The 23,619-nt window shown below is 45.9% G+C and overlaps 1 protein-coding gene across 1 annotated transcript in view; it reads left to right on the top strand.

Annotated features, from left to right (window-relative positions):
• LOC145353764 (tubulin delta chain-like) overlaps positions 1–23,619 on the top strand; it is a 40,978-nt gene that overhangs the window by 8,345 nt on the left and 9,014 nt on the right. The window contains 2 exon segments of the mRNA XM_080204535.1: positions 8,149–8,380; positions 19,995–20,159. Of these exon segments, the coding sequence (XP_080060661.1) occupies positions 8,149–8,380; positions 19,995–20,159 (397 nt within the window).

Genomic DNA, 23,619 nt, shown 5'->3' with positions numbered 1-23,619 from the left:
GTCTACAAAATTATGAGAGGCATAGACAGAGTGGATAGTAAGAGACTTTTTCCAAGGGTGGAAGTGTCAATTACAGGGGGACGCAGGTTCAAGGTGTGAGGGGAAAGTTTAATGGAGATGTGAGGAGTGGTGGGTGCCTGGAATGCACTGCCAGAGGAGGTAGTGGAAACAGGCCCGTTAGTGACATTTAAGAGGCATCTGGATAGGTACATGAATAGGGAGAGATATGGATTGAGTAAGGGCAGAAGGTTTTTAGTTTAGAAAGGGCAATGTGGTTGGCACTGGCTTGGAGGGCCTAAGAGCCAATTACTTTAGTATTGAGAGTGTGAATAACTCGTTTATCACAGCCACGATTCCAAACAAGCTGCTCGGGGGGGGGGGTTACACTCTGCATTGCTGCAGTGAGTGTATTGTGCCTTAATGGGATCTGGGTTTGTACAGGAAGGAATGATTCTGCAGTGTCGGTTATTAATGGCGCTATTGGCAGATGATGGGATCGTGGTGCCTTTTAACCCTGTTCCGTGAAATAAGCATTTCATAGCATGAGGCTTCTGTGCTTCAGCTGGTAACTCCCTCACCTCTGAGTCAATAGGTCATTGGTTCCAATCCCACCCAGAGATTTGAACAGTCAAGCTGACACCCTCAATGCTGCAGAACCTACAGGATGTCTTTTAAATGTGATTGGAAATGAAACCATCAGTCTCTCAGATGAACATGAAAGATTTCATGACTCTATTGGGAAAATGTTAAAGTCCATTACATATTATTGAGCAAGACATACTCCCAGTTCAACTAAAGACAAGCATCCAGCAGTGTGGCAATGCTGATTGTCTGTCAGGGTGAATATTTGCATCTTTGGCGTCGTCACCACTTCCAGAAGGAGAACCTGAGCGGGCTCTGATTTGTGGAGGAGCTGTTGTCAAGAGATAGTTAAACTTCAGACACTACTTCAGTATTTCCCTCCCTCTAACCAAGAAAAAAGTCAGTGAGAGGATCGTAAGCAAGGGAAACCTCTGGAGCAGTGAGCCTGCGTGTGCCAGTGAGAGAGAGAGACTGCAGCTGGAGTGAGACTCAGCCAGAATGAGGGGCCAGGCAAATTTGGAACCAAGTGGGAATTTGGTGCTGAGGGGAAAGATGCGCTCACCTTTGAGAGGAGTGGAGAGGCAGACCTGCGGGGGAGCTCGAGGGCCAGTGAGAAATAGAAAAAAATCGAACCGTGCCATCACAGCCAAGTGATAGGCTGGTGACTGGTAAATAGTTTCTTTTTTCTCTTGGCGATGTAGTTGTTAAGTTAACTTGAGGGTTAATTCATAGCAGGAGATCCCAGACTCATGTGATGTGGGAATTCAGGGGCCCTTCCAGTGTCCCTGGCTCCTTTATGTGCAGGAAGTGTGTCCAATTGTAGCCACTTTACTGTAGTCCTGTTAGGCCGCTTGACAGCTCTAGAGCTGTGGATAGATTCACGTTGGAGCATCCATAGAAAATTACAGCTCAGAAACAGGTCTTTTGGGTCTTCTTGTATGTGCCAAACCATGTTTTGCCTAGTCCCACTGACCTGCACTTGGACCATATCCCTCCACATTCCTCTCATCCATGAACCCGTCCAAGTTTTTAAATGTTAAAAGTGACCACGCATTTACCACTTTATCCGGCAGCTCATTCCACACTCCCACCACTCTCTGTGTGGAGAAGGACCCCCCCAATATTCCCTTTAAACTTTTCTCGTTTCACCCTTAACCCATGCCCACTGGTTTTTTTCTCCCCTAGCCTCAGTGGAAAAAGCCTGCTTGCATTCACTCTATCTGTACCCATCAAAATCTTATACACCTCTATCAAATCTCCCCTCATTCTTCTACGCTCCAGGGAATAAAGCCCTAACCTATTCAATCTCTCTCTGTAACTCAGCTTCTCAAGTCCTGGCAACATCCTTGTGAACCTTCTCTGCACTCTATCAACCTTATTTACATCTTTCGTGTAACTAAGTGACCAAAACTGTACAGAATACTCTAAATTCGGCCTCGCCAATGCCTTACATAACTTTACCATAACACCCCAACTTTTATACTCAATACTCCGATTTATAAAGGGCAATGTACCAAAAGCACTCTATAAAACCCTATCCACCTGTGATGTCACTTTTAGTGAATTCTATACCTGTATTCCCAGATCCCTCTGTTCAACTGCACTGTTCAGAGTCTGACCGTTTATCCTGTACGTTCTACTTTGGTTTGTCCTTCCAAAATGCGATACCTCACACTTGTCTGTGTTAAATTCCATGTGCCATTTTTCAGCCCATTTTTCTAGTTGGTCCAAGTCCCTCTGCAAGCTTTGAAAACCTTCCTCACTGTCCACTACACCTCCAATCTTTGTATCATCAACAGATTTGCTGATCCAATTTACCACATTATCATCCAGATCATTGATATAGATGACAAACAACAATGGACCCAACACCGATCCCTGTGGCACACCACTAGTCACAGGCCTCCACTCAGAAGCAATCTTCCACAACCACTCTCTGGCTTCTTCCACTGAGCCAGTGTCTAATCCAGTTTACTACCTCCCCATATATACCTAGCGACTGAACCTTCCTAACTAACCTCCCACGAGGGACCTTGTCAAAGGCTTAGCTGAAATCCAGCGCCTTCCCTTCATCCACTTTCCTGGTGACCTCAAAAAACTCTAATAGATTGGTCAAACGTGACCTACCATGCACAAAGCCATGTTGACTCTCCCTAATAAGTCCCTGTCTATCCAAATATTTGTAGATCTTATCCCTTATCACACCTTCCAATAACTTGCCAACCACCGACGTCAAACTTACTGGCCTGTAATTTCCCGGATTTCTTTTGGAACCTTTTTTAAACAACGGAACAACATGAGCCACCCTCCAATCATCCGGCACCTCCCCTGTGAATATTGACATTTTAAATATGTCTGCCAGGGCCCCTGCAAGTTCAACAATAGCCTCCCTCAAGGTCTGTGGGAATACCCTGTCCGGCCCTGGGGATTTATCCACTCTGTTTTGCCTCAAGACAGCCAGCACCACCACCTCTTTAATCTGTAAAGGTTCCATGACCTCCCTACCTGTTTGCCCAATTTCTGTAGTCTCCATGCCTGTTTCCTCAGTAAATATGGATGCAAAAAAAACATTTAGGATCTTCCCCCATCTCTTTTGGTTCCATACACAGTCTACCACTTTGGTCTTCACGAGGACCAATTTTATCCCTCACTATCCTTTTGCTCCTAACATACCTGTGGAAGCTTTTTGGGTTTTCCTTCACTCTGTCTGCCAAAGCAACCTCATGCTTCCTTTTAGCCCTCCTGATTTCCCTCTTAAGTAGCTTCTTGCATTTTTTATACTCCTCGAGCATCTGATCTGTTCCTTGCTGCCTGTACATTTCATACGACTCGCTCTCCCTCTTAATCAGTGTTACAATCTCCCTCGAGAACCAAGGTTCCTTGTTCCTATTTACTTTGCCTTTAATCCTGACAGGAACGTACAAACACTGCACTCTCAAAATTTCTTCTTTGAAGGCCTCCCACTTTCCACTTATATCCTTACCAGAGAACAGCCTGTGCCAATCCACACTTTCCAGATCCCTTCTCATCCACAATGCTGAGGAAGTCATGGATAGCATGTTCAGCAAATTGGGGTGGCATGGTAGCGCAGTGGTTAGCACTGCTGCTTCACAGCTCCAGGGACCTGTGTTCGATTCTTGGCTTGGGTCACTATCTGTGTGGAGTTTGCACGTTCTCCTCGTGTCTGCGTGGGTTTCCTCCGGGTGCTCTGGTTTCCTCCCACAGTCCAAAGATGTGCAGGTTAGGTTGATTGGCCATGCTAAAATTGCATCTTAGTGTCCTGAGATGCGTAAGTTAGAGGGATTAGTGGGTAAAATAGGTAGGGATATGGAGGTAGGGCCTGGGTGGGATTGTGGTCAGTGCAGACTTGATGGGCCGAAGGGCCTCTTTCTGCACTGTAGGGTTCTGTGATTCTATGAAATTGGTCACACCGCGGGTAAAAATTACTGAGGAAGGTAGGGAATGGGTGGCCACCAGACAGGAAGAGTAGGGAGGCAATGTAGGGGACCCCTGCTGTCATCTTCCCTCCAAAGCCGATATACCGTTTTGAATACTGTTGGAGATGGCTCACCAGGGGAAGGTGGCAGCAACCAGGTTCGTGGCACCATGGCTGGTTCTGCTGCACAGGAGCACAGGATAAAGAGTGGCAGAGCCATAGTGATAGAGGATTCAATTGTAAGGGGAATAGACAGCGTTTCTGTGGATACAAATGAGACTTCAGGATGGTATATTGCCTTCCTGATGCAAAGGCCAAGGATATCTTGGAGCGGATGGAGGACATTCTGAAGGGGGAGGGTGAACAGCCAGATGCCGTGATGCATATAGGTTTAAAAAAAAGGATGAGGTCCTACAAGCTGTATTTAGGGTGTTAGAAGTTGCACTAACATGTAGGACCTCAAAGGTAGTAATCTCAGGATTGCTCCCAGTGCCACATGCTAGTTAGAGTAGCAATGTCAGGATAGCTGAGATGAATACGTGGCTTGAGAGATGGTGCAAGAGGGAAGAATTCAAATTCCTGGGACGCTGGAACCGGTTCTGGAGGAGGTGGGTCAAGTTGCACGGTCTGTACCTGGGCAGGACTGAAACCAATGTCCTCGGGGGAGTGTTTGCGAATGCTGTTGGGTAGGGGTTAAACGAATGTGGCGGGGGATGGGAACCGATGCAGGATGTCAGAGGGAAATAAGGAGAGGACAGAAACAAGGTAGTAAGGGGAAAAGTGGAAGGCAGAGAAACCAAAGAAAAAACTCAAAAAGGGCCGCATTATATGATTCTAAGAGGGCAAAAATGCCAAAAAAAACAAGCTTGAATGCTCTGTCTCTCATTGCGAGGAGCGTTTGTAATAAGATGAATTAACTGCGCAGGCAGTCATGAACGGATATGATGTAATTGGGATCACGGAGACCTGGCTCCAGGGTGATCAGGGTTAGGTACTCAACATTCAGGGGTATTTGATATTCAGGAAAGATAGATAGAAAGGAAAGGGCAGTGGGGCTGCATTGCTGGTTAAAGAGAAGATTAATGCAGTAGTAAGGAAGGACATTTGCTGATGACACCAAGATTGGGGGAATGGCAAATTGTGCGGAGGGTGTGGAGAGTCTGCAGAAGGATCTAGATAGGCTGGGCGAATGGGCCAGGAAATGGCAAATGGAATTTAATGTTGGCAAGTGTGAGGTGGTCCACTTTGGTAGGAAGAATGGTAGGAAGGACTATTACTTACGGGGTGAAAAACTGCAGCAGGCGACGGTGCAGAGGGACCTCGGGGTCCTTGTGCATGAGTCGCAAAAACCCAGCTTGCAGGTGCAGCAGGTGGTCAGGAAGGCGAATGGGATGCTGGCCTTCATAGCGAGGGGGATTGAATATAAAAGTAGGGAGGTCTTGCTGCAGCTGTATAGGGCATTGGTGAGGCCGCAGCTGGAGTACTGTGTGCAGTTTTGGGCGCTGCACCTGCGCAAAGATATTTTGGCCTTGGAGGGAGTGCAGAGGAGGTTTACTAGGCTGATACCGGAGCTGAGGGGGTTGAGCTATGAGGAGAGGCTGAATAAACTGGGCTTGTACTCGTTAGAGTTTAGAAGAATGAGAGGAGATCTCATTGAGACGTATAAGATGATGAATGGGATGGATAGGATAGAGGTGGAGAGACTCTTCCCGCTCAAAAAAGACAGTAGGACCAGGGGGCACAGCCTCAAGATAAAAGGGGGGCGGTTTAGAACAGAGTTGAGGAGGAACTTCTTCACTCAAAGGGTGGTGAATCTCTGGAATTCTCTGCCCGTTGAAGTGGTGGAGGCTGCCTCGCTAAATATTTTTAAGACGCGGGTTGATGGGTTTTTGATAAGAGAGGGGATTAAGGGTTATGGGGAGAGGGCGGGAAAGTGGAACTGAGCAGCGACAGATCAGCCATGATCTTATTGAATGGCGGGGCAGGCTCGAAGGGCTAGATGGCCTACTCCTGCTCCTATTTCTTATGTTCTTATGTACATTAGCCTGGACGATGTGGAATCTGTATGGGTCAAGCTGTGGAACATCTAAGGATTAAAACGTTGGTGGGAGTTGTGTAAAGACCACCAAACAGTATTGGTGAGGTTGGGGATGGCATGAAGCAGGAAATTAGAGATGCGTGCAGTAAGGATACAGTAGTTATTATGGGTGACTTCAATCTGTATATTGATTAGGCTCACCAAACTGGTAGCAATGCAATGGAGGAGGATTTCTTGGAATATATAAGGGATGGTTTTCTTGACCAGTATGTCAAGGAACCAATTAGAGAGCAGGCCGTCCTAGATGATATTGTGTAATAAGAAGAGGATTAAAATTAGCAGCCTTGTGGTGTGAGATCCTTTGGGGAAGAATGACCGTAATATGGTAGAATTCTTCATTAAGATGGATAATGAGGCAGTTAAGTTTGAGACTAGGGTCCTGAACTTGAGGTAAGCTAACTTTGATATGAGACGTGCAACGGCTAGATAAGCTGGCAAAGGATACTTAAAGGATTGACAGTGGATAGGCAATGGCAGATATTTTAAAGGACACATGGATGAACTTCAACAACTGTACAGCTGTGTCTGATGTAAGAGTAAAAAAGGGAAGATGGCTCATCCGTGGCAAACAAGGGAAATCGTGGACAGTGTTAAAGCCAAAGAGGAGGCATATAAATTGGCCCAAAAAAACAGCAAACCTGAGGACTGGTAGAAATTTAAAATCCAGCAGAGGAGGACAGAGTTTAATTTGGAAGGGGAAAATACAATACGAGAGTAGGCTTGCAGAAAACACAAAAACTAACCGCAAAATCTATACGTATGTGAAGAGAAAAAGACTGATGAAGACAAGTGTAGGTCCCTTACAGTTAGAATCAGGTGAATTCATAATGGGCAAAGAGATGGCAGACCAGCTGCACAAATACTTTGTATCGGTCTTCACTAAGGAGGGCACAAATAACCTTCCAGAAGTACTGGGGGACAGAGGAAATAGCATGAAGGAGGAACTGAAGGAAATCCTTATTAGTCAGGAAATGGTACTGGGGAAATTGCTGGAATTAAAACCCAGTAAATCCCCAGAACCTGATGCTCTGCATCCCAGAATACTCAAGAAAGTGGCCCTTGAAATAGTGGACACATTGGTGATCATTTTCCAGCATTTTATTGACTTTGGAAGATTTCCAGTGGATTGGAGGGTAGCTAATGAAACTCCACTTGTGAAAAAAAGAGGGAGAGAAAAAACTGGGACTATAGCCTGACATTGGTGGCGGGGAAAATGCTGGAGTCAATTATTAAGGACGTAATAACTGAGCATTTGGAAAGCCGTGACAAGATCGGTCCAAGTCAACATAGATTCACCAAAGGGAAATCATGCTGGACAAAGTTTATGGAATTTTTGAGAATGTGACTAGTAGAGTGGACTAGGGCGAACCAGTGGATGTTGTGTACCTGGACTTTCAGAAGGCTTTTGACAAGGTCCCATGCAAGAGATTAGTGAGCAAAATTAAATCTCAATATATTGGGGGTAATGTATTGACATGGATAGAGAACTGATTGGCAGACAGGAAGCAGAGTGGGAATGAACGGGTCCTTTCCAGAGTGACAGGTAGCGTCTCGTGGGGTATTGCAAAGTTCGGTGCTGGGACCTCAGCTATTCACAATATACATTAAGGATTTGGATGAAGGAATTGAATACAATATCTCTGCATTTGCAGATGACACTAAGCTGGGTGGCAGTGTGTGCTGTGAGGAGGATGATAAGAGGCTGCAGGGTGACATGGACAGGCTGGCTCAGTGGGCAAATATTTGACAAATACAATATAATGTGGATAAATGTGAGGTTAGCCACTTTGGCAAAAACAGGAAGGAAGATGATCTGAATGGTGGCAGTTTAGGAAAGGGGAAAATGCAGTCTGAGATGTGGGGCTGCACTATTGGGTCGGGCAGTGGACTGCACGGCAGGGTGGGGCAGTGGGTCGCGGGGCCCGCACGGCAGGGTGGGGCAGTGGGTCGCGGGGCCCGCACGGCAGGGTGGGGCAGTGGGTGAACCATTTGCTTTAATTTCCTACTGAAAGAGCATTTTGTTCTTGGTCAGGTCATTGTGCAGAATTATAACACAGTGCTGACGCTGTCTCACTTGTATCAGACTTCGGATGCACTCCTGATTCATGAGAATGACATGGTTCACAAGATCTGCTCCCAGCTGATGAACGTGAAGCAGATTTCCTTTGCAGACATCAATGAAGTCATTGCTCACCAGCTCGGCAGTGTCTTACAGCCAGCGTACACCAAGAGCAATGTTTCCCAATATGGTTCAAATCCTCTTGGTAAGAAGAAAATCAGCTTTATTGACTTTCATGCCTTTCTCAAGCTTTATACTCTAGTAAAATTCCAGTCACTCACGGTAAGGTGTAATCTGCATGTATTTACTGAAGGAGAAGGGATTATTTTATCACTGAGGCAGGTATTTCATTATATAAATTTTTTCCATTCATTCATGAAACATGGGTGTACTGGCTGGGCTAGCATTTATTAACCATCCCAATTACCCTTGATTTAAGTGGCTTGCTAGATCATTTCAGAGGGCATTTAAGAGTCAGCCACATTGTTGTGATTCTGGAGTCAGACGAGGTAAGGACAGTAGATTTCCTTCCCTCAAGGATGGGTTTTTATGACAATTGGTAATGGTTTCATGGTCACCATTAGACTTATAATTCAAACCCCATTCCCCAAACATTACCCTGGGCCTTTGGATTACTCAACTTGTGACTGTACAACTACCCTATTCCCTCCCCTCTTATCATTCCTGTACATTGATAAACATTTCAACCAGTTTCTGTAGCCTTTAAACACATTACACAGTCTAATTACTAATGTGGAATATCAGAGTTAATCACTCCAAATCCCATAACATGCCTACGTGTCTCTCTCCGTCTAATGTGCTCACTCTTGGTTGCACAAATGCACCCTTTCCCATTGTGTAGGTGCTCATTGTCTCTTACACTCGTTCTCTTGTACATTCTCTTGCACTGTCCCTTGCATGAATGGTCTCTGCCTTACCTGTGGGCACAACAACACTCTGTTTCTAGTTGGTTCTCTTTTATTTGTGTGGCTGAAGACTCTTTGGGATTTCCTCGGGCCCAGTCACCAAAAGCAGCCACAACTATTGCAACTTTCTATTCAATTACTTTCATGTATCAATGAATATTTCAAATCATGACACTTTCTAACAGCTGGGTGTTATTGGTGCCTGATTTCTCCAGTCTAAAATTGAGACAAGAAAAGTCGTCCTGGTCTACCCAACCTACTCTACATGGTTTTGCTCACACTGCAGGCAAACATATTGAATTCAGTGATCAGCTATGATCAAAATGAATGATGGAGCAGGCTCAAAGAGCTGAATGGCCTACTCCTGCTTCGAGTTTCTATTACCTTGCCTAACTCACCCTTCACATATCCTGGGAGAGAGTAAAGAAAATCAGGTATCAGGTACACTACCAAGGGCAGGAGTCTTAGTAGTGTTGAAGAGCAGAAGGATCTTGGGATCCGGGTCCACAGGACTCTTAAATCGGCCTCGCAGGTGGAAGAGGTGGTCAAGAAGGCGTATGGTGTACTGGCCTTCATTAATCGAGGGATTGAGTTTAGGAGTCGGGAGGTAATGCTGCAACTTTATAAGACCCTTGTCAGGCCTCATTTGGAGTACTGTGCGCAGTTCTGGTCGCCTCACTATAGGAAAGACGTAGAAGCTATTGAAAGGGTACAGAGGAGATTTACAAGGATGTTGCCTGGACTGGGAGGCATGCCTTATGAAGTTAGGTTGAGGGAGCTGGGTCTCTTTTCCCTGGAGAGACGAAGGTTGAGAGGCGACCTGATAGAAGTTTATAAAATGTTGAGAGGAATAGATAGGGTGGATTCTCAGAGGCTATTTCCCCGGGTTGAAATGGTCGCTACGAGAGGACACAGATTTAAGGTGCGGGGAGGAAAGTACAGAAGTGATGTTAGGGCTAAGTTTTTCACTCAGAGGGTGGTGAGTGAATGGAATCGGCTGCCGTTGGTGGTGGTGGAGGCGAACTTGCTGGGGTCTTTTAAAAGACTTCTGGATGAGTATATGGGGTTTTATGGGATTGGGGGTTATAGATAGATCTGTAGATTGGTAGGTGTTGATGTGATCGGCGCAACTCGTGGGCCGAAGGGCCTGTTTGTGCTGTAGTGTTCTATGTTCTATATGTTCTAAAAAAAACTCCATCTGAGGTGCAGGGGGATGGCTGCAGCATTACTTTCCACTCCATTTAGGCAATCAAAACTAAAAGACCACCCAGCCTCTGATAGCCGGCTGTCGTGCCCTTTTGAAAAGGTGATTTTACCCTTGGACTGAAACAAACTTGAAGGAATTCAGTGAGTCAGTCCCTTGCACTGACTGATTAAGATGTAGAGATGCCACCATTGGGCTGGAGTAAGCACAGTAAGAAATCTCACAACACCAGGTTAAAGTCCAACAGGTTTATTTGGTAGCATAAGCTACAAGCTTCAGAGCATTGCCCCTTCATCAGGTGAGTGGGAATTGTGTTCAAGACACAAAATCAATTTACAAGATAATGGTTGGAATGGTTGAATGGTTGGAGTGGAGAGAGGGTTAAGCACAGATTAAAGAGATGTGTATTGTCTCTTGCCAGGACAGTTAGTGAGATTTTGCAAGCCCAGGCAAGTTGTAGGGGTTACAGATAGTGTGACATGAACCCAAGATCCTGGTTGAGGCCATTGTCGTATGCGGAACTTGGCTATCAATTTCTGCTCAGTGTTTCTACGTTGTCATGTGTTGTGAATGCTGCCTTGAAGAACGCTTACCTGAAGATCAGAGGCTGAATGAACACCGGTCAACAATCACCAGGCAGGAGCGTTCTCTTCCTGTTGGGGAACACTTCAGCAGTCATGAGCATTCAGCTTCTGACAACTTCCATTCACCTGACGAAGGAGCAGCGCTCAGAAAGCTTGTGGCTTGTGCTACCAAATAAACCTGTTGGACTTTAACCTGGTGTTGTGAAACTTCTTACCGACTGACTAACTGAGAGGCCTCACTATTCTCTGGGGAAAAAAACAATCTCCTGCTATCTAATTTTGACCCAAACTTAACTTAAAACTCTGCAATATGTTGGACCAAGCAGTCAACTTGAATAGCACCTATTTCTGATGTCTTCTTGTAAACCTGGATCTGATCACCCCGTAATTGTCCATTTTGTGTATTGTTGGAGGAGATGGTTTCTCAGGTAATGCAGCACCCACCAGGTCCATGGCACTGCCAACAATTCAGTTACATATGGCAGGCAGAGGTGAAGGAAAAGAGAGGAAGACTAATTGAGATTGGGGATTCTCTGCAGAGTAGATTCGATAGGCCGAATGGCCTCCCTCTGTTCAGATGCCTTATGGTCTCTTGTCAGGGGCACATTGCTGTGCCACAGACGTGACAGCAGGATAGTATGTTCCCTTTCTGGTGCCAGAGTCCAGGATGTTGCTGAATGTCTGCAGGACATTCTGAAGGGCAAACAGCCAGAAGTTGTGGTCCAATTTGTACAAATAGGCAAAAAGAGCGATGAAGTCATGAAAACAGAATGTAAGAAGCCAAGAAATAAAATGCAAGACCTCGAAGATAGCAATCTCAGACTTACTCCCAATTCCACGTGTGAGATCAGGAATAGGAGAAAAGATGAATTGAATGCATGGCTGGGCAGATGGTGTGGGAGGGAAGGAAATAGATTCCTGAGACATTGGGACCAATTCTGAATAAATTGAGACCTACACAAGCTGGATGGGTTGCACCCCAGCAGGATCAGGAGTAATGCCCTCACGGGTATTCACTGATGTAATGGAGAAGAGTTTGTAGGGGCCTAGGAACCTAATCAGAAGGTGACAAATGGGAAACAAATGAAAAAAAAGAAAAGTAAAAGCAAAAATGGAAAGCAGAGGAAACAAGGGCTAGCAGCAAATAGGGCGAGAGGACAAAAATGTGTAATGTTAAAAAGGCAAGCCTAAAGGCACGGAGCATTCACAATAACTAGTAGAATAGATAAGGGAGAGCAAGTGGACCTGGAATTAAGAATGAGAGGAAATCTCTGAAATGTATAAAAGCCTGACAAGACTGAACATAGTGAATGTTGAGATGATGTTTCCCTAGGCTGGATGGTCTAGGACAAGGGGTCATGGCCTTAGGATACAGGATAGGCCAACTAGGACTGAGATGAGAGAATTATTCACTGAGGGTGGTGAATCTGAATTCTCCATGTGAGGCTGTGGAGGCCAAGTCTCTGAATATATTTAAGAAAGAAACATCGATTTCTAGACTCAAAGTGGTGAGGGGTGTGGGTAGAGAGTAGGAGAATGGCATTGAGATCGAGGAATTGCCATGATCACGTTGAATAACAGGAAACAATTGATGGACTGAATGGCCTATGTTAGGCGTTGCGGGTTTTAAACAAAAACAAAATTGCGGTTTGCACACGTGGATATAAACTAACTAAAGGTTTATTGAAAGATGTTTTCTGCCTGTACACACAAAGTAAAACAGCAACCTGTGCAACACTGTAATGACGTCACCATCAAATTGTGTGATCAGCTCTTAAAGCAGTCACGTTTCTGCTTAAATATCTAACATCCTTCCCCTTTTATTTCTTTAGTCATAAATTACTACAGTGTTCTATGTAGGATCAATAATACTCGACAGTATTATAGAACACTACAGCACAAACAGGCCCTTCGGCCCACAAGTTGCGCCGATCACATCTATACCTACCAAGCCATAGAACTATCTGTAACTCCCAATCCCATTAGATCCCATATACTCACCCAGAAGTCTTTTAAAAGACCCCAGTGAGTTCGCCTCTACCACCACCGATGGCAGCCGATTCCACTCACTCGCCACCCTCAGTGAAAAACTTACCCCTAACATCTCTGTACTTGCTTCCCAGCGCCTTAAACCTGTGTCCTCTCATAACGACCATTTCAGCCCTGGGAAATAGCCTCCGAGAATCCACCCTATCTATTCCTCTCAACGTTTTATAAACCTCTATCAGGTCGCCTCTCAACCTTTATCTCTCCGGGTAGAAGAGACCTAGATCCCTCAACCTAGCTTCATTAAGCATGCCTCCCAATCCAGGCAACATCCTTGTAAATCTCTGCACCCTCTCAATAGCTTCCACGTCCTTCCTGTAGTGAGGCGACCGGAACTGCGCACAGTACTCCAAGTGGGGTCTGACATGGGTCTTATAAAGTTGCAGCATTACCTCCCGACTCCTAAACTCAATTCCTCGATTAATGAAGGCCAGTACACCATACACCTTGTTGACCACATCCTCCACCTGCGAGGCCGATTTAAGAGTCCTATGGACCCGGACCCCAAGATCCTTCTGCTCTTCAACACTGCTAAGACTCCTACCCTTGATATTGTACTCCTGCATCCCATTGGTCCTGCCAAAATGGACCACTACACATTTATCCACGTTGAAGTCCATCTGCCACTTCTCCGCCCAGTCTTGCATCCTATCTATGTCATGCTGCAACTTCTGACATCCCCCCAGACTATCTACAACACCACCAATCTTTGTATTGTCGGCAAACTTACTAACCCATCCCTCCACTTCCTCATCCAGATCATTTATGAAAATGACAAACAGCAAGGGTCCTAGAACAGATCCCTGGGGCACTCCACTGGTGACCGACCTTCATGCAGAAAAAGACCCAACCACAACCACTGTCTGCCTTCTGCAGGCAAGCCAGTTCTGGATCCACAAGGCCAAAGCCCCTTGGATCCCATGCCCTCTCACCTTCTCAAGAAGTCTTGCATGAGGGACCTTATCGGACGCCTTGCTGAAGTCCATGTAAACCACGTCCACCGCTCTTCCTTCATCAATGTGTTCACTCACGTTTTCAGAGAACTCAGCTAGGATCGTAAGGCACGACCTGCCCTTGACAAAGCCGTGCTGACTATTTCTGATCATTCTAAACTCTAAATGCTCATAAATCCTGCCCCTCAGAATCCTCTCCATCAACTTACCAACCACTGAGGTCAGACTCACCGGTTGGTAATTTCCGGGACTATCCCTGTTCCCTTTCTTGAAAATAGGAACCACATCCGCAATCCTCCGGAACCTCTCCCGCCTCCATCGACGATGCAAAGATCATCGCCAGGGGCTCTGCAATCACTTCCCTCACCTCCCACAGTAACCTGGGGTACATCCCATCCGGTCCTGGCGACTTATCTATCTTGATAGAATTTAAAAGTTCTAACACGCCCTCTTTCTTAACATCCACATACTCAATCTTTTCAGACTGCCGCAAACCTGTAGTACAACCTCCCAGATCACTTTCCACCGTGAATACCAAGGCAAAGTACTCATTAAGCACCTCTGCCATTTCTTCCGGTTCCACACAGACTTTTCCCCCTTCACCTTTTACAGGTCCTATCCCTTCTCTTCTCATCCTTTTACTCTCTACATATTTGTAGAATGCCTTGGGATTCTTCTTAATCTTACCCGCCAAGGCCTTTTCATGTATCCTTCTGGCTCTCCTAATTTTCTTTATAAGCTCCTTTCTACAAACCTTATACTCCTCTAGATCCTTAACATCTCTTAGTTCTCTGAACCTTTTATATGCCTTTCTTTTCTCCCTGACTAGGTTCACCACAACCTTTGTGCACCACGGCTCCTGCGACCTACCAAAACCTCCTTGTCTCATCGGAAAGTTGTTATGCAGAGCTCCAGTCAAACATTCCTTGAAAATCTGCCACCTTCCTTCAGTACTTTTCCCCAAGACCACCACCTTTCAGTTTACTCGTCCAATTGTCTGCCTGATGTCTTCGAATTTCCCCTTACTCCAGACAAACACCTTCCTAGCCTGCCTGATCCTATCTCTTTCTAATGCTATCGTGAAGGAGATAGAATTATGCTCTCCCACTGAGAGATCCGACACACCTGTCCAGGTTCATTAGCCAGCACCAGGTCAAGTACAGCCTCTCCTCTCGCAGGCTTATCCACGTGCTGTGTCAGGAAACCCTCCTGAACACACCTAACAAACTCCTCCCCATCCAAATCCCTTACCCTAGGGATATTCCAGTCGATGTTTGGGAAATTAAAGTCTCCCATCATGACAACTCTGTTATTACTACATCTCTCTAGGATCTGTTTCCCTATCTGCACCTCAACTTTCCTGTCACTATTGGGCGGCCTATAGAAAACACCCAGCAAAGTTATCGACCCTTTGCTGTTCCTAACTTCCGCCCACAGAGACTCCGTACACAGTCCCTCCACGGCATCCACCTTCTCTGCAGCCATGACACTGTCCCTGATCAACAGCGCCACTCCACCACCTCTTTTGCCCCCCTCCCTGTCCTTCCTGAAGCATCTGAATCCCGGCACCTGAAGTACCCAGTCTTGTCCCTGAGACATCCAAGTCTCTAATGGCCACTACATCACATTCCCAAGCAGCATTCCACGCCCTAAGCCCATCTACTTTGTTCACTACACTCTTGGCGTTAAAATAGACACACCTCAGACCCTCGATCTGGGCACTTCCCTTCTCCATCACCTGTCTAACCTCCCTCTCATACTGTCTACAGTCCTTCTCTACCTGGGAGCTAACCTCCTCGCTCTCAGCCTCCTCATCTCTATTCCCTCCCCCTAACCTTTCTAGTTTAAAGCCCCCCCAGTAGCCCTAGCCAACTTTCCCGCCAAGATATTGGTCCTCCTGGGATTCAAGTGCCACCCGTCTTTATTGTACAGGTCACACCTGCCCCTAAAGAGGTCCCAATGATCCAGGAACCGGAATCCCTGCCCCCTGCTCCAGTCCCTCAGCCACGCATTCATCCTCCACCTCATCCCATTCCTGCTCTCACTCTCCCGCGGCGCAGGCAGCAATCCTGAGATTACTACCTTCACGTTCCTCTTTCTCAGCTATCTACCTAATTTCCTATAATCCCTTTTCATGACCGCTTCCCTCTTCCTGCCTTTGTCAGCGGTACCTATATGAACCACAACTTCCGGCTCCTCACCCTCCCCTTTCAGGATGTCAGAGACATCCTGGATCCCAGCTCCAGGGAGGCAAACCACCATCCGCGACTCCCATCTGCGTCCGCAAAAATGCCTGTCTGATTCCCTCATGATGGAGTCCCCCATTAACACTGCCTTGCTGCTCTTTTTCTTACTTTTTTGAAGTACTGGGTCAGGCTCAGCTCCAGAGACCTGGCCACCGCTTCCTCCCCCAGGTAAGCTGTCCCCCGCCAGCAGTACTCAGACAGGAGTACTTATTATGAAGGGGGACAACCACCGGCGTTCTCTTCATCACATGAGCTTTCCCCTTCCTAATAGTTACCCACTTGCCTTCTTCCTGTTGCCCCGGTGTGACCACTTGCCGGTAGCTACTGTCAGTTACCTCCTTGTTCTCTCTAATGAGACGAAGGTCCTCGAGCTGCAGTTCCAGTTCCTTAACCTGGTCCCTTAGGGACTGCAGCTCCACACACCGAGAACAGACATGGATGTCTGAGAGACCAGGAGCCTCCAGGACCTCCCACATATTGCATTGGCAACAACATACTGTTCTTATTATTGTGGGTCTTAAATTGACCCCCCCTTTATTCTGAGACTCTTCCCTCTGGTCCTAGATTCTTCCATGAGGGGAAACATCCTCTCGGCATTTACCCTGCCCAGCCCCTTAATCCTGTATGTTTCAATGAGTAGAGTCAAGACAATCCTTCCATACGTAAGAACGTAAGAAATAGGAGCAGGAGTAGGGCCATCTAGCTCTTCGAGCCTGCCCCGCCATTTAGTGAGATCATGGGTGATCTGAAGTGGATCAGTTCCACTTTCCCGCTTTCTCCCCATAACCCTTAATTCCCCTGTCTATCAGAAACCTATCTACCCATGACTTAAATATATTTAGTGCGGTAGCCTCCACACTTCAACGGGCAGAGAATTCCAGAGATTCACCACCTTTTGAGTGAAGAAGTTCCTCCTCAACTCTGATCTAAACTGCACCCCCCCCCCCCAATTATCTTGAGGCTGTGCCCTCTAGTCCTGCTATCCTTTCTATGCAAGAAGAATCTCTTTACCTCTACCCTATCCATCCCTTTCATTATTTTATACGTCTCTATAAGATCTCCCCTCATCCTTCTAAACTCCAATGAGTACAGACCTAGTCTATTTAGTCTCTCTTCATAGTCCAACCCCCTCATCTCTGGTATCAGCCTGGTGAACCTCCTCTGCACTCCCTCCAAGGCCAATATATCCATCCGCAAGTGCGGCGACCAAAACTGCACACAGTACTCCAGCTGTGGCCTCACCAGTACCCTGTACAGTTGCAGCAAGACCTCCCTACTTTTATATTCTATCCCCCTCGCTATAAAGGCCAGCATTCCATTCGCCTTCCTGATCACCTGCTGCACCTACAGACTGGGTTTTTGCGACTCATGCACAAGGACCCCCAGGTCCCTGTGCACTGTAGCATGCTGCAGCTTTTTGCCCTTTAAATAGTAATCCCTCCTACTATTATTTCTGCCAAAGTGGATAACCTCACACTTGCTAACATTATACTCCATCTGCCAGGTCCTCGCCCACTTGCTCAGCCTATCCAGATCTCTCTGCAGACTTTCCACACCCTCCACGCAATTTGCTTTACCACTCATCTTCGTGTCATCAGCAAATTTTGTCACCCTACACTCAGCCCCCTCCTCCAAATCATCTATATAAATGGTAAAGAGTTGAGGCCCCGGCACCGACCCCTGCGGCACTTCACTAGTTACCATGATACTGGGGATCATCCTAATGAACCTTGTCTGAACTGCTTCCAATGAAATAATGTCTTTCCTTAAATACAAGGACTAAGTGTTCTCATACTCCAGATGTGGTGTCACCAGTGTCCTGTACAGTTGCAGCATGATTTCTCTACTCTTATACGCCAATCCCCTTGAGATGAGGGCTAACATTCCATTAAACTCCCGATAACTTGCTGTACCTGGATGCTAGATTTCTGTACTTTGTGCACAAGTGCCCCCAAGTCCCTTTGTGATGCAACTTGCTGCAGTTTTTCTACGTTTAAATAATATTCTCTTCCTTTGTTCTTTCCTTCCAAAACTAAGAACTTCACATTTTCCCGCGGTATATTCCATTTGCCAACTTCTGACCAAGCAGACCGACAGCAGGAAGCTCTTGGTGAGATAGAGGTGGTATGTTTGAGATGGATAGTGTCAGCACAGGGAATAGAATACTCTGGAGATTCTGGGAAATGAAATGCCAGCTGCTTAATACAAGAGACTCTTGTGAACAGTGCCACAGGAGGTTGCATTTGTAGTGATCAGCTCAATTCTGCATGATGTTACTTCATGTGGACTCACTAAAATCCTGTTACTGTATCTCTCTCTTCCCCAATAAATTCTCTATCTCCCTTAGCTCCTTCTCCACAGGGGCGGCACGGTAGCACAGTGGTTAGCACTGCTGCTTCACAGCTCCAGGGTCCTGGGTTCGATTCCCAGCTTGGATCACTGTCTGTACAGAGTTTGCACATTCTCCTCGTGTGTGCATGGGTTTCCTCCAGGTGCTCTGGTTTCCTCCCACAGTCCAAAGATATGTGGGTTAGGTTAATTGGCCATGCCAAAATTGCCCCTTAGTGTACTAGGTTAGCGGGATTAGTGGGTAAAATGTGTAGGGATATGGGGGTAGGGCCTGGGTGGGATTGTGGTCGGTGCAGACTCAATGGGCCGAAGGGCCTCTTTCTGCACTGTAGGGTTCTGTGATTCTCCAATGTACAGGTTTTTAAACCAAGTTTTGCTGTATCTAATCATTAATGATTAACTCTCATTTCCTGCCTCCACTCTTTGCTGTTGGTTCATCCTCTGGGCTTCTTGCTCTGTCTTACCTAAACTGCTGAATGGCAAAGAAAACAATTGTGCAGGACCTTGGTGAGGCCACCCCTAGAGTATTGTGTATAGTTTTGGTCTCCTCTTCTGACAAAGGATGTTCTTGCTCTTGAGGGAGTGCAGCAAAGGTTTACCAGGCTGATTCTGGGAATGGCGGGGCTGATGTATGAGGAGAGATTAACTAGGTTAGGATTGTTTTTGCTGGAGTTCGGATGAATGAGGGGGATTCTCATAGAGACTTACAAAATTCTAACAGGACTAGACAGGATAGATGCAGGAAGAATATTCGCAATAGTGGGGGAGTCCAGAACCAGGGGTCACAGTCTGAGGATTTAGGGTAGACCATTTAGGTAGAAAGTTAGAAGACATTTAAGACATCTTATTGAAACATATAAGATGATTAGAGGTTTAGATAGGGTGGACAGTGATAGCCTTTTTCCTCGGATGGAGAAAGCTAGCACGAGGGGGCATAGCTTTAAATTAAGGGGTGGTAGTTATAGGACAGGTGTCAGGGGTAGGTTCTTTACCCAGAGGGTGGTGAGGGATTGGAATGCCCTGCCTGCTGCAGTTGTAAATGCGCCTAGTTTGGGGGCGTTTAAGAGATCCGTGGATAGGTTTATGGATGGAAAGGGATTGGTTTAGGTTAGAGGGTCATTGTTTTTTAACTGGTCGGCCCACGATGTTGCGCCGACCAGTTAAAAAGCAATGACCCTCTAACCTAAACCAATCCCTTTTCTATTTCTTCACCCAAAGAGTGGTGAGCCTGTGAAATTTGTTACCACAGGAAGTAGTTGATGCCAAAACATTGAATGTATTCAAGAGGCAGCTGGATAAAGCACTTGGGGTTAATGAGATCAAAGGTTATGAGGAAAAAGCAGGATTAGGCAATTGAGTTGGATCATCGGCCATGATGATGAGTGACAGAACAGGCTTGAAGGGCCGAATGGTCTCCTGCTCTTATCTTTGTTTCTATGTGAAACACTGAATCTTTACACTCAATAGCAGATTCAAGCTCACAGCTGATGTTTGCTTTTTGCCATTTGTAGGTGAACTGTTGGAAAGTTTGGTGACGCATCCAGAGTATAAATTGCTAAGTCTGATGAACATCCCCCAAATGTCTGACACATCTCTGCAATTCAGCACGTTTACCTGGCCGGCTCTCATAAAACATCTGCGACAAATGCTGATTGCCAACACTAAACTGGAAGCAGGTTAGTCACTGCTTCATCGAAGCAATCAGCAACAACTTGTATTTCTACAGTACCTTTAACTTGTTGAAAAAAACACCCTAAATGCTACACAGGAGAGTAAGGAAAACATGATGCTGAAACACCGATAGTTTTCTGGAAGGGGTTATCAAGGGCTTGGTCCAGATGGTAGGATTTAAGGAGAACCGAACAGAAGGTGAGGGAATTAGCGATGTAAAGGGTTTTGGGGAAGGGATTTCTGAATGTAGAGCTTGAACAACTGGTGGTCACTAATAGTGTAACTGCCAGTGGAGGTGTTCATAAAGTGCTCAAGAGTCAGAGGAATTGGGAGAGTTGAGATGAGAGAGAATTGTAGGGCACAGGGAGGATAAAATGAGATTGAAACACAACATGTTATCTCTCACCTTTATTGCAAAAAAAAGTCCCAAGAAATTCTGTTACGATTCCAGCTGATACCCTCCAGGAGACAGAGGATGATGACAGATGGTTGCTTTATTGACTGGAAACCAATGTACAGTGGTGTACATTCGTCGTTGATATAAATAACATTGATGACTATGTCAGGTGTATGGGAGGTCATCACCTCCCGTCTTTGTTTATTTAAAAGATAAAATTACTCTCCTCTACTACTACTTCTGGCAGCTTGTTCCAGACATTCACCACTCTGTGTGAAAAAATTGCCCCTCTGGACACCTTTGTATCTCTCTCACTTTAAACCTATGCCCTCTAGCTTTAGACTCCCCTACCTTTGGGAAAAGATTTTGACTATCTAGCTGATCTCTGCCCCTCATTATTTTATAGACCTCTATAAGGTGCCCCTCAGCCTCCTATGCTCCAGAGAAAAAAGTCCTAGTCTATTAGCCCCTCCTTAAACCACCAAGCACAGGTAGCATCTTAATAAATGTCTTCTGTACTCTTTCTAGTTTAATATCCCTTTCTATAATAGGACAACCAGAACTGTACACTGTATTCCTAGTGTGGTCTTACCAATGTCTTGTACAACTTCAACAAGGCGCCCCAACTCCTGTATTCAAGTTCTGACCGATGAAACCAAGCTTGATGAATTGGGAATTATAGACCAGTGAGCCTTACTTCTGTTGTGCGCAAAGTTTTTGAAAGAATTACAAGGGACGGGATTTATAATCATCTAGAGGGAAATAAATTGATTAGGGATAGTCAACACGGTTTTGTGAAGTGTAGGTTGTGCCTCACAAACCTTATCGAGTTTTTTGAAAAGGTGACCAAAGAGGTGGATAAGGGTAAGGCAGTTGACGTGGTGTATATGGATTTTAGCAAAGCGTTTGGTAAGGTTCCCCATGGCAGGCTATTGCAGAAAATGCAGATGCATGGGATTGAGGGTGATTTAGCAGTTTGGATCAGGAATTGGCTAGCTGATAAAAGACAGAGGGTGGTAGTTGATGGGAAATATTCAACCTGGAGTTCAGTTGCAAGTGGTGTACCACAAGGATCTGTTTTGGGGCCACTGCTGTTTGTCATTTTTATAAAAGACCCAGATGAGTGTGTAGAAGGCTGGATTAGTAAATTTGCTGACGACACCAAAGCTGGAGGAGTTGTAGACAGTGAGGATGGATGTTACAGTTTGCAGAGGGACATAGATAAGCTGCAGAGCTGGGCCGAGAGGTGGCAGATGGAGTTTAATACGGAAAAGTGTGAGGTGATTCACTTTGGTAAGAATAACAGGAGTACAGAATATAGGGCTAATGGAAGGACTCTTAGTAATGTTGATGAGCAGAGAGATCTCAGGGTACATGGGCATAGGTCCCTGAAAGTTGGCACCCAGGTTGATAAGGTTGTTAAGAAGGCGTACGGTGTGTTAGCTTTTATTGGTAGAGGGATTCAATTTCAGAGCCGTGAGGTCATGTTGCAACTGTACAAAACTCTAGTGCGGCCGCACTTGGAGTATTGCGTACAGTTCTGGTTGCCGCATTATAAGAAAGATGTGGAGGCATTGGAAAGGGTGCAGAGGAGGTTTACCAGGATGTTGCCTGGTATGGTGGGAAGGTCTTATGAGGAATGGCTGAGGGACTTGAGGTTATTTTCATTGGAGAGAAGAAGGTTATGAGGTGCCCTGATTGAGGCATACAAGATGATCAAAGGATTGGATAGGGTGGACAGTGAGAGCCTTTTACCTCAGATGGTGATGGCTAACACGAGGGGACATAGCTTTAAATTAAGGGGTGGTAATTATAGGACGGATGTCAGAGGTAGGTTCTTTACTCAGAGAGTAGTAAGGTCGTGGAATGCCCTGCCTGCAGCAGTTGTGGACTCGCCAACTTTAAGGGTGTTCAAATGGTCAGTGGGTAGGCATATGGATAACATTGGAATAGTTTAGGTTAGAGGGTCATTAGATTGGTTCCACTGGTCGGTGCAACATCGAGGGCCGAAGGGCCTGTACTGCACTGCAATGTTCTATGTTCTATGAATGCCTTCTTCACCACTGTGTTCACCTGTGACTCCACTTTGAAGGAGCTATGAACCTGTACCCCTAGCTTGCTTTCTTCTGCAACTCTCCCCAATGTAAACAAAGTAAGTCCTGCCCCGGTTCAATCAGGGACAATCAATGCATCACCTCACATTTATCTAAATTAAACTCCATCTGCCATTCATCACCTCACTGGCCCAATTGATCAAGATTCTGTTGCAATTCGAGATGACCTTCTTCACTGTTCAGTATGACACCAATCTTGTTGTCATCTGCAAACTTACTAACCATGCCTTCTATATTCTCATCCAAATCATTAATGTAAATGACAAATAACAGGGGACCCAGCACTGATCCCTGAGGCACACCACTGGTCACAGGCCTCCAGTTTGAAAAAACACCTTCTATAACCACCCTCTGGCTTCTCTCATCAAGCCAATTTGGTATCCATTTAGCTACCTCACCCTGGATCCCATGAGATTTGACCTTATGCAACAGCCTATCACGCGATGGTACCTTGTCAGTGGCCTTGCTAAAGTCCATGTAGACAACATCGACTGCACTGCCACATCTACCTTCTTGGTTACCCCTTCAAAAAACTCAATCAAATTTGTGAGACATGATTTTCCACTCACAAAGCCATGCTGACTGTTCTTAATCAGTCCTTGCATCTCTAAATGCCTGTAGATCCTGTCTGTCAAAATACCTTCCAACAATTTACCCACACAGATGTCAGGCTCACTGGCCTGTAGTTCCCAGGCTTTTCCCTGCGGTCCCTTTTAAGCAAAGGCACAACATTTGCCACACTCCAATCTTCAGGCACCTCATCTGTGACTATCGATGTTTCAAATATCTCTGCGAGGGGATCCGCAATTTCCTCCCTCGTCTCTCGCAATGTCTTGGGATACGCTTCATCAGGTCCTGAGGATTTATCTACCTTGATGTGCTTTAAGACTTCCAGCACCACCACTTCTGTTATATGTACACTCCTCAAGCCATCATTATTTATTTCCCCAAGTT

Source organism: Carcharhinus amblyrhynchos, chromosome 16 (assembly GCF_965287045.1).
Source record: "Carcharhinus amblyrhynchos chromosome 16, sCarAmb.v2.hapA, whole genome shotgun sequence".
NCBI lineage: Eukaryota > Metazoa > Chordata > Chondrichthyes > Carcharhiniformes > Carcharhinidae > Carcharhinus > Carcharhinus amblyrhynchos.
Note: the sequence above shows the minus strand (reverse complement) of the source record. Positions and strands in the feature narration are given on the sequence as shown.